Here is an 11,491-nt window from a genome sequence, read left to right as displayed (position 1 = left end):
GGTGTTCCGTTGCGCCAGAAGTGGTTTCGTCATGCTGGCCTCATGACCCAGAAAGCTGTCTGTGGACAAACACCGACTCCCTTGGCCTGAAAGTGAGATGAGCACAGCAACCCCATAGTCGCCTATGACTTAATCATCCAGGGGCCGTTTACTTTTTACCTTTACCTGTACCAGGGATAAGGGATAACTTGTTCATTTTTTCAGATATTAGAAGGTGCAGTGTGGTCTCTCCAGGAATGCTGCAGATTTTTGCTGCCTATGCTACTTCTGACACAGGCAGGCAAAAATGTTCCTTTTAAACCAGGCCTTTGGTTGATAAATTTGACATCCTATGCCCTTTGTGTTTTTTTGTGGTGGGGCTGCTGGGCTGTTGTTTTCATTTTTATTACGTATTTTGTGGTTTTATATCTTGATTTTATTCTGTGAACTGCCCTGAGACCCCTGGGTATAGGGCAGTATATAAGTCCAATAAATAATAATAATAATCCAACTAGTTGGTCACCAATGCAATAAAAGTGCAAGGGGCAAGGCTTCTCTCTCTCTCATTTCAAGCAGGGCATGAAATAATTCTATCCCATGCCAAAGGGAATTCTTAGCTCCACACACATCACCTCCCATCCTGTTTCCCCAAAAAGAGAAGGGTCTCCGGTGTGGTAATGAAATGAAACCAAAGTAAAGACAGCTCCTGTAGATATGTCCATAGATTTATTTCTTTAAATCGCTTTATATATTTATACTATTTTTTTCCAAAACAATCCATCCGACACACTCACACACGCCCCCTCCCCACCCCTGACCCCAGGAAAGCAAATGATTGAGATGTCGAGCTGCGTCCCGGAGCAAATGTCCCAGGATCTGCTCGCAAAACTAAAGTGGCTAACAGCTGCCAGATTCATTTCCACCCAGGCTTCCACCCTATTCTGTTGGGTGCAAAGATAACTGAAAACAGAGGTCACTTTATGGCTCTTTAAAATGCACCCCACACGAGGATGGGGACGGGGAGAGACAGAGAAGAGGGGAAGCAAAAGAAGAAGTCTTCGCAGGCAGAAAATAAGTGGGAAGGATTATGAGAGAGCAGCGGAAGGCGAGAATGGATGAAAGTGTCAGGGGAGGAGCAAAACGGAAAGAACAAACTACATGCAAAGGGGGGGGGGGGAGAGAGAAAGAGAGACTGAGAAAGGGGGAAGGGATTGCACAGAAAGACATCCAGGTTGGAGAAGAAAGCATCACACGTGGGACATCTGCCGTGCTCCCCAGCCAAAGGTCCTGCTAGTTCGACTTGGACCAGATCTTTGCACTGCCTCTGAGCCTGCAGAGAAGGAAAAGGTGTTAGAATGAGCGCCAGCAGGAATTTTCGCCTATAGACACTACGTGGTTAATGGGACGCGGGTGGCACTGTGGGTTAAACCATAGAGCCTAGGACTTGCTGATCAGAAGGTCGGCAGTTCGAATCCCCGCGATGGGGCGAGCTCCCGTTGTTCGGTCCCAGCTCCTGCCAACCTAGCGGTTTGAAAGCACGTCAAAGTGCAAGTAGATAAATAGGTACCGCTCTGGCGGGAAGGTAAACGGTGTTTCCGTGCGCTGTTTTGGTTCGCCAGAAGCGGCTTAGTCATGCTGGCCACATGACCTATACGCCGGCTCCCTCGGCCAATAAAGCGAGATGAGCGCCGCAACCCCAGAGTCGGTCACGACTGGACCTAATGGTCAGGATCCCTTTACCTTTTACGTGGTTAATAATCACCGAGCCCCAAGGTAAGGGAGTTGAACTGTAGGCAAAACACAAGGGGTGTCTCTCTGCTTTTCTAGCCCATGTGCAGAGAGAAGATGGCCAGCCTTGAACAGGATTCCACCTCACCCTTTGCCTTTGGAAGCCTTTTTGCTGGCCTGGCGCTGGTTGGTACCCGGAGCCGGCTCCCGGAGTTCAGAGAGATGCTGCTCAGGATCCTGGGATGTCGCTGCAGCGGCGGCTGCTGTCGTCACTTTAATTGTCTTCTTCAGATTTGCTACCTGCTGGGGCAAGAGGACAGAGGGAGTGCGGGGGGGGGGGGAGAGAAACAAGGAGAACAAGATTAAAGTGCCCAATTTAAAGCAAACAAACAATAGCATAGTTCATTACCCTGGAGGCAAAAAAACCCCTATGTATGCACCAAGAATACAGGAAAGTTCTCTCCTGGCAGCTCAAGGAGAAGGTAGCTAGGCAATGCCTCACCAGACTTAACTGAGGGATGTTATCTTCTCTCAACACCCCACCCAAGGTATCCGATTTCTGATTTAGGAGGGATCTGTCTCTGCAAATGTTTCTATAGAGTTCTCTGGTGTCCTGCACAGTTTGCTGCAGGGACATTCCACTTAAACTGAGGCTGCATATTTGTGCGTCATCTGATGTCATAATGATGTCAGATACTGATGATTAGGTTGTCAAAGTTGGCCCGCAGGAGTGGGAATGATAAGGATATGGCCTGCCAAGCCAAGAAAGTCCCCCATCCCTGCTCTACATACACTTTATAGCAGGTGAACTAATGCCAGTGTACTGGAAGAAGCAAAGATCACCAGGGTTGAAACGATGATTCTTCAACATCAACTTCATGGGACTACAGTGGTACCTCTGGTTACGTACTTAATTCATTCTGGAGGTCTGTTCTTAACCTGAAGCACCACTTTAGCTAATGAGGCCTCCCGCTGCTGCCGCTGAGCGATTTCTGTTCTCATCCTAAAGCAAAGTTCTTAACCCGAGTTACTATTTCTGGCTTAGCGGAGTCTGTAACCGGAAGTATACGTAACCTGAAGCCTATGTAACCTGAGGTACCACTGTAGTCATGTTGTGGGGTGAATGATTATCGTCTTCCAAAGCAACGACTCTATTCCCAACTTAAAAATGGAAAGTGTAATGCTGGTGGTCAACAAAAGAGGTTGAAAGACTCCCTCAAGGCAAGTCTTTTAAAATGTGGTATAAACACCAACAACTAGAAAACACTGGCCTGTGAGCGCTCCAATTGGAGAACAGCCTTTACCAAAGGTGCCATGGGTTTTGAAGACGCTCAAACTCAGGACAAAAGGGAGAAACACACTAAGAGGAAGGCAAGCTTGGCAAAACCCTCACCATGATTAACTCCCGCCTGGAAACCCATGTCCCCACTGTGGAAGGATGTGTGGATCCAGAATTGGCCTCCACAGTCACTTATGGACTCACTTTTAAAACCATGTTTATGGAAGACAATCTTACTCGGCTACAAGTGATTGCCAAAGAAGAAGAAGAGAGAATTGCATCTCTGAGTTTCATTCATTTGGGGGAGAGTGTACCGTAGTCGCTCAGTGTTCCAGGACTATAAATGCAGCATAAAACCCTATGCTTCACCACCATGTTAGATACCACAGTCCTGCTCACTCACCTCGCTCTCAATCTGCTGCTTGAGACCCAGCTGCTGCTCTTTGTGCTGATTAGCCCGGCTCACTTGTTCTTCGATGCTCGAAAGGACGACCTCACAGCCCTGGCACCTGTAAGAGGCAGGCAAAAGGTGAACAAGGCAGGACAGAGGCCTACAAAGCAGCCAGCAGGTGAACACCTGATAAGAGAAGCACAAAGGCTTAGAGAAGGAGGAACACAGACATCAAAATACAATTCTGTAGAACTATAGGAAGCAAAGAAGTGGGAAAGATGGCAGAAGAACATGGGATTTATCATACAGGGCTGCAATACACACATAAAAATGCCACCATTTGCTTTTTAAAGGTTTCGTCAAGTAACATTTTTAATGGCCAAAAAATAAACATTGTAAAAAAATAAAAATGCCACGATTAGGTTTTGCAACGGCTAGGGCCAGGGTTATTTATGCCACAATCCCACTGAAAAAGCTCAGGGTACAACCACCAAAATTCAGCTTCTGAAGCACCTCAGCTTTTAATTTAAAATAAACCACAAGCACACATACAAAGTTGTTAGCCCTTACTGCTATAGTGTAAGCTTTTACTGTGCAACCTTCCAGAGAACAAAAGGTTCACAAGATACAAATCCCACAATTAAAACGGAAACGTAAGCAATAAACTTAGAATTCAAATATGCCAATGGGCTTGTCCGATACTGAAACATCCCTGCAGCGGCTCACTGCCAAGTCTGAAATAGTTTTTGCTCAGGTTCTAGAGGCTGCCAAGGTACAGAAGGAGGCCCTATGGGTCACATAAACATCTGAAACTTTCCTGAAATGAAATTAAACTGTAAGAGGGCTACAACAGCACAAAGAAATTTGCTCAAGTAAAGAATATAGCATGTAAAGTGGAAGGCCTTCCAACTCAGAAGCTCCACGAATACAAATTCACGGTGCAAATGTGACCCAGTGGTTCTTATCCACCATTGATTGTGGCAGCTCGTATGCTGCAGAAGGGAAAGCAAAATGCCACGAAAGCTCATCTCAGGTTGATGAAAACAATAGCAGCCAAGGAAGAGGTTCTATTACACTCATATTTTCGGTACCAGCTGGGGGAAAAAAGATTTTAAAATAATTATCAATAGGTGTTTTGGTTAAAGCCCAATCTCAAAAGTTTTAATATCAGCTTGTGGAGGAGCCAAAGTAGGGTGCAAGGTACATGATGACCCATATCATAACACAGTTTTGATAAGTGGCTATCTGGGGTGTTCTTCTAATTCTTCAGCATGGCATTAAGTACATGGGTTGTAGTTAAGGGGAGCCCCATCCCTGCCCCAATCTAAGGTCTGCTGGAATACAGCATCAGCAAAATGTAAGCCTGGGTCCCTGGTATCTGAGGGCTGGCCCTTCTTCCACCTGCTAACAAGCAGTGCCAACAAGCTTTCGTTTTTTGTTTTGCAACCTGGGAATCATCCCAGCTTTCTGGGTTTTTTTGTTTTTGGGTCATACCTGTTTCTGGTCCTTGAGGTAAAGAGAACATACTGCTTTAAATGCATTGTTGTAGCTTTTTGTGGGGAACTAACAAAGGGAGATGTTCAGGAATTAAAAAGTTTGGTGTATGAAGCCACTTAGCCATTCTCACATCATAACACAAAACGGTTAGCAAAAGAAACACATGGTGGACACTGTGGAGCACCCAACAGTGTGGCGCCAAGGAGGAGGAGGAAGAAGAAGAAGAAGAAGAAGAAGAAGAAGAAGAAGAGGAGGAGGAGTTTGGATTTGATATCCCGCCTTTCACTCCCCTTAAGGAGTCTCAAAGCAGCTAACATTCTCCTTTCCCTTCCTCCCCCACAACAAACACTCTGTGAGGTGAGTGGGGCTGAGAGACTTTAGAGAAGTGTGACTGGCCCAAGGTCACCCAGCAGCTGCATGTGGAGGAGTGGAGACGCGAACCCGGTTCCCCAGATTGCAAGTCCACCGCTCTTAACCACTACACCACACTGGCTCTGGAAGAAAGAGTTGCTATTGTTAGATTCCACCCTGCAATAAGGATTATGTCTAGTTCCTTCTGTCAGAAGAACTCAGCTACAGCATGCCCCACTGGTCTGTGTTTGGCCCATGCAAGTTCACAGAGCCTTCCTTACCATTCCTGAAGGGTGCGAGTGATGGCGCTGAGTTCCTCCCTGCGGATGTCCCTCCCAATGCTGTAATCGACCTCTAATCGCTGGTTGCGTTGGTCCAGGCTCCCCCGCAGTACATCTGCGTACACGGCCTCAATCACCAAGTCCTCCAGCTGGCGCACATTCTTCAGCTGGAGCTGCTCCAGCAGCACTGCGTACGGAATGCACTGTGGGCGGTGGTGGGGATACAAGCTGGCGTGAGGCGCTATCCCCCCAAAGAATGAGGAGGACAGGCAAGAGAACAAGAGGCACATAGATTACCTTGAGCTTGGAAGCCAACGTGACAACAGACAGATGGCGCAATTTGTTCTTCTGAGCCTCTGTTAAGGGAGGCAGATTCCCGGCTTCGGCTGCTCTCGGGAGACAAGAAAGAATAGCTATTATCACAGCAGGTTCAATTCCCTCAAATCTTCGTTGCCAGCTTTGGATTAGGTTCCACCGTCTCTTTCCATGCTCCATCTTTTTTCCAAATTTCTATTCTATTATTTTTGGGTCAGTCTCAGAGGCCCTGCTCTCAAACTGCTAAGGTGGGTTCTCAAACATTTACATAAGCAGAACACATACATACATAGTGATTTCCCCCCCAACCATCCAGTAATCCTACACACACACACACACACACACACACACACACTTTTTGGGATATAGACCCTGAAAGCAACAAATCCAGAGCAGGCCAGCAAGTCTAAATAAATGCAGCTTCTGCGTTTCAGAACATCTACCCACCCCATTCAAATAATGTTTAATGTTATTGCTACCAGTAAAGGTAAAGGACCCTTGGACGTTGAAGTCCAGTCAAATGGGACTATGGGGTGCAGCACTCATCTTACTTTCAGGCCAAGGGAGCTGGCGTTCGTCCACAGGCAGCTTTCTGGATCATATGGCCAGCATGACTAAACTGCTTCTGGCACAACGGAACACCCTGATGGAAGCCAGAGTGCACAGAAATGGCGTTTACCTTCCCACCACAGCGGTACCTATTTATCTACTTGCACTGGTGTGCTTTCAAACTGCTAGGATGGCAGGAGATGCGACAGAGCAACAGGAGCTCACTTCATCACAGGGATTCAAACCGCTGACCTTCTGACCGGCAAGCCCAAGAGGCTCAGGCGTTTAGACCACAGTGTCACCCGCATCTAACCACCCCATTCAAACAATATTTGCTGTTATCGCTACCACTCCAGAGCCTGCCCAAGAACTGAGAGCCATTCTTCTTATATGCAGCACAAGCCCAACGTACTTGGCCAGAAGCAGTAGAAAAGAAGTTGCAACAAAGAAGGGGAGGATACAAAAATAGAGACGACAGAGCAGATTAGCGAGATCACAAGCTATTGGACAACCTCCACAATACTTCAATATCCAATGGCCCCATTTTGTATCCTCATCTCCTTTCTGATCTATAGAAATGTCACCCACATCCTTCTGCAATTCTTGATCCTAGGCAGGATTGGTCCTGAGCTGGTACAATCTGATTTACGGTAAAGGTTTTTATTTTATTTCTCCAGATCCCTTAATTGCATTGGCTCAGTTCTTGGTTTTCTACACCTTACCTCACAACAAATTTGACAATACCTGTTTCCCAAGAACAAGAGAAAACATACCTAAGTAATCTGAGTATGTCCCGTACGCAAAGACTGTGAGCAGGCGGAATACAGCGGCGAACTCACTGTCAGCTAGCTGAAGGGAAGGGGGGGAGGGGGGGAGAGAGACACCAGTAGAAACATATGAGAAATGACAAACATTCTATTTGCTTACAACATCCTTTCCAATCTGTCTCAAAGGGAGCACAGGTTTAATTGCTAATGAAACTGAATTTTGCCCTTGCTCTTTTATTACACAGGATTCTTGCCCACAAAGGTTGTGAGCAGTGATTATTGCGGGCCTGTTTCACGAACTTCCACACCAGCTGGAGAGCAACTTAGGCCAAGTTCTCAGGAATATGGTAAACCTTTGTATAGGCTGTACTGCTCTAGACAAAGCTGGGGGCTCACAAGATGTAGCGTCCCTCCATATAATAATTTTACAGTCCCTGTATGCAGAGAACTAGATGCTAGGCAGAGGAGTTTTAGCGTGGTCTTCTCTTAGAAATGCCAGTTTTCTGTCATTTACTGACATATGTCTCCACTGCGGCCCAGAATAATCCATTCAAAGGTCTACCACCTCAATGAGAACCATGTCAGCGTGTGTTTGTTGCACACTCCTCACAACTTTCCTCATCTTAAAGGTAAAGGGACCCCTGACCATTAGGTCCAGTCGTGGCCGACTCTGGGGTTGCGGCACTCACCTCGCTTTATTGGCCGAGGGAGCCGGCGTACAGCTTCTGGTTCATGTGGCCAGCATGACTAAGCCACTTCTGGCGAACCAGAGCAGCGCACGGAAATGCCGTTTACCTTCCCGCCGTAGTGGTACCTATTTATCTACTTGCACTTTGACGTGCTTTCGAAGTGCTAGGTTGGCAGGAGCAGGGACAGAGCAACAGGAGCTCACCCCATTGCAGGGATTCGGACCGCCAACCTTCTGATTGGCAAGTCCTAGGCTCTGTGGTTTAACCCACAGTGCCACCCGTGTTCCTCATCTTGGCTGGCTGTATTTTAGAGGTGCTCAAATTGCAACTTTTTGTAGCTGAGGAAATGCAATCCCTGCTCAGCCAGAAAGCTTACTGGATGACTGTCACTCAGCCTAGCCTACTACACAGGAAAATGGGATAAATTTATAATCTAGCCAGATTTTCAAGGAGGTTGAGAGGGTGAAGAGCAGAATACCTATTTTTCCTCCCTGCCACTACAGCAAGCTTTTCTTACTCTGTATTAGGATTCTGTGCTGCTGTCATTGAAAAGTACTTAAAAGAACACTGTATGACAGCTTAGGAAAATGGTATACTGGCAATGGTTTCCATATTGACTTCTCTGGCAAATGACCCCTAAATATCAGTTATGGACCTTCTAAGCACTGCAGAGGATGCACCATGTAGAGCACTAGCTAGTCCTCACCATAATTCTTGCAAATTAATAGCATGCCAGGGAAGACACACTAGCTCTCCCTTAACGCCACCCATCGTGAGGGGAAATCAGCAGCCCTACAGGGAAGCTTGTGTGCCATTACTGATGACCTCATTCCAGAATCCCAGGTGGCTTTCAGGAACCCCAGGGTTCCACAAATGCCGTATGGAATGCGCCTACACATAGCATGTTTCCCTCCATCATTATGGCGAAAGGCCCCTAATCCCCATTCATTACTACACGCCAGTTTGTAGCAGATAGTCAGCGAGAAACCTGCTAAAGCTGCTCATTTAAACCTAGCGCAGAAATAAAGTTGTCAGGTGGTGTGAAACACTGAAACCCTGCTTTGTAGGGGAAATGTATGAGGTGTGTGTGTGTGTGTGTGTGTGTGTGTGTATTCATGGTGCTATGTCAGAGCTGAGAGAGGCTACCTTACCTATCCTAAATAGAGGCATGAGGGTTTACATCAATTTGGGGGGAAGGGAGTGGATTCCTTCATCTACCTGCTTAGAAGAAGAGGAGTTTGGATTTGATATCCTGCTTTATCACTACCCGAAGGAGTCTCTCCTTTCCCTTCCTCCCCCACAACAAACACTCTGTGAGGTGAGTGGGGCTGAGAGACTTCAGAGAAGTGTGACTGGCCCAAGGTCACCCAGCAGCTGCATGTGGAGGAGCGGAGACGCAAACCCGGTTCCCCAGATTACGACCACTAAACCACACACACTATAAGGTTCCCTAGGCCTTCATTTCCCACATCTCAGAGCTCACCTCGCGAACGTTGGGCATGTCCAGCAGTTCCCCAAAGACGTAAATGCCAGGGGCTTCGAGCACTTGATGAATGAGGCTGGCCAGGGCAGCTCCACGGGCCGATTTCGCCAGCAGCAGGAACTGCTCCTGGTTCTGCCCCGTCACCTTCACCTCGGCTGCCATGATGTCACCAAGTCAGCCTGCTTCAGGGCCAGACCGCAGCCTCCACAAGCTAAAGGAAGGAGCAAGTTTGACAGCTGAAGCTTTCCCTCCCATTCGTTCCCCGGAACAAAAAATCCACGTTAAACATGTACAGTGGTACCTTGGTTTGCAAACAGTCTGGTTTGCATACATTTTGGATTACAAACACGTCAAACCCAGAAGTGCATGTCCCAGTTTGCAAACTTTTTTTGGATTACAACCCATTTTTTTGGGTTATGAACAAAAAATTTTTGGAGCATTCTCTGGGCAACTCAAGAGAACATGAAAGAATAACATTAACATTTCACAATATACAATACAAACATAGTAAGATTAAAACAGGCTTATAAACAATTCAACCCGATGGGAGGTAGAATTTTTTGGTTAACTGCTTAACAATCCAGGTAGCCAAAGAAGGCTGCATTCCTAGCCTGATCCCACCCATGTCCCACTTACTTGGGAGCAAGGCCCGCTGAATTCACTCGGGCTTACATCTGAGTAGACTATGCTGCAGTTTACAAAGGCGGCTACACCCTGCCAACTCAGGGCTGTGTGTAAGGTGATAAAGAGCACAGGGGCAGATCCGTTTGGGTATGCAGGGCCTGGTCCAGGGAAAGGAAAGGGAGGTGGTAATGGGGGAAGGAGAGTGGGGAATGGGGGAGGGATGCAGGAGGGCACCAGCAGGATCAGCACAAAGAATCTGAGGGATGGAACAAGTGGCAGAAAGGGAGGTCCACCCCCTGCTTTTCAGGCATAGCTGTCAACTTTCCCCTTTTCTTACTATTCGGAATAAGGGACTTTCCCTTAAAAAAAATGGGAAACGTTGACAGCTATGTTTTCAGGTGAGCGGTCCAGGGCCAGTCCAATACATTTTGGTGCTTGAAGTGGACCCCCAAAATGGTGCTCCATTTCCCCAATAAGGAAAAAGGGGTGAGGGAAGACTACATTAATTATTATTATTATTATTACATTAAGGACAAGGTGGGGGTGGGGAAAAGAATGACACGGGGGTCTGCTGCCCCTGTGGATCCTGTCGCCTGAGGCGCTCGCCTCACCTTGCCTCGTGTGTGGGCCAGCCCTGAATAAACAAAGGTCAAGATCCGGATCTGCTGCCCCTGTGGATCTTGCTGCCTGAGATCCCCTCTCCTCTTGCTTCCTGGGTGGGCCGGCCCTAGCAGTGGGGGCCCCAGACCCACCTCCCTCTCTCTCGTCTCCTCCTCCACCCCAGGCAGAGGAGACAACCGCTTGCCAGGCCGCTCCCTACCTGAGGACTTTCCCTTCCCCGCTGCTGGGGAGACCCTCTCTGCCAAGAGACAGACCACTTCCGGGTTGGTGGCGTCACAGCTGCCCTCCAGGCCACGCCTCCTCGCGCCGCCGCCTCATTGGCCAGCTCTTTGCTTGGCCACGCCTCTCTTTTCTCTCCACGGCGGAGTCGCTTTCCGAGCGGCGAGGTCGCCTCTATGAAGGGGCTTCGGCCGTGAGTCTATGTTTGCTTTCGTTTGGGCGGGAAATCGCCCGTGTGTTTTTTTCCTCACGCTTGAATAAGGGCCGTTTGCCTGAGGGAAAGTCCAGTCCACCCAAGATCATATTTTCTTCATAAAATGTAATAAATCGCTTGGTGGTTCAAACGCAAACAAACAAACAAAAAAATACCTCAAAAGCGGTTTGCGAAAAGCTAAAACGGTTGAAACCGCGAAAGACATTCACAACCCCGTATATTGTAAAAATATACGAAAGTTAAGATGGTAGATTACCTCAACTTTCTAAGCACTTTACATTGTGGGCATGTGAAATAATATAACTCGGTGGCCAATCGCCAGCCACACACCAAAATCCCGGCCAAATAAGCCTCCCTCCTAGAAAATAAAAATAAAATACAGATCAAAAAGCGCAGTGAGAAAACATGCCTGCCCTTTTGCTCCACGTTTTGGCAGTTTTAAGGCTGGCTCTGTGTACAGGTCGGCTTCGCCCTGATCAAGAGTACAGGATTTCCTTTCAGCGA

At 47.6% G+C, this 11,491-nt stretch overlaps 1 protein-coding gene across 2 annotated transcripts; it reads right to left on the bottom strand.

Moving 5' to 3' along the window:
- Window positions 1-686: 686 nt before the first annotated feature.
- On the bottom strand, window positions 687-10,881 carry COPS7A (COP9 signalosome subunit 7A). 2 transcript variants are annotated; one of them, XM_081894764.1, is made up of 8 exons: window positions 10,754-10,881; window positions 9,310-9,520; window positions 7,144-7,219; window positions 5,804-5,892; window positions 5,507-5,709; window positions 3,390-3,495; window positions 1,856-2,007; window positions 687-1,309 (listed from the first exon to the last, which is right to left on the bottom strand). In XM_081894764.1, exons 2-8 carry the CDS (start codon window positions 9,469-9,471, stop codon window positions 1,270-1,272), a joined length of 828 nt encoding a protein of 275 aa, XP_081750890.1. In that variant the 5' UTR covers window positions 9,472-9,520; window positions 10,754-10,881; the 3' UTR covers window positions 687-1,269. The 2 variants fall into 2 exon arrangements, with proteins under 2 accessions (XP_081750890.1, XP_081750891.1); XM_081894765.1 differs by lacking the exon at window positions 10,754-10,881 and adding an exon at window positions 10,545-10,700.
- Between the last annotated feature and the right edge of the window lie 610 nt (window positions 10,882-11,491).

Source organism: Podarcis melisellensis (assembly GCF_964234715.1).
Source record: "Podarcis melisellensis genome assembly, chromosome: 17".
Classification (NCBI taxonomy): domain Eukaryota; kingdom Metazoa; phylum Chordata; class Lepidosauria; order Squamata; family Lacertidae; genus Podarcis; species Podarcis melisellensis.
The sequence above is the reverse complement of the archived record's forward strand: the minus strand, read 5'-3'. Positions and strand labels throughout refer to the sequence as shown.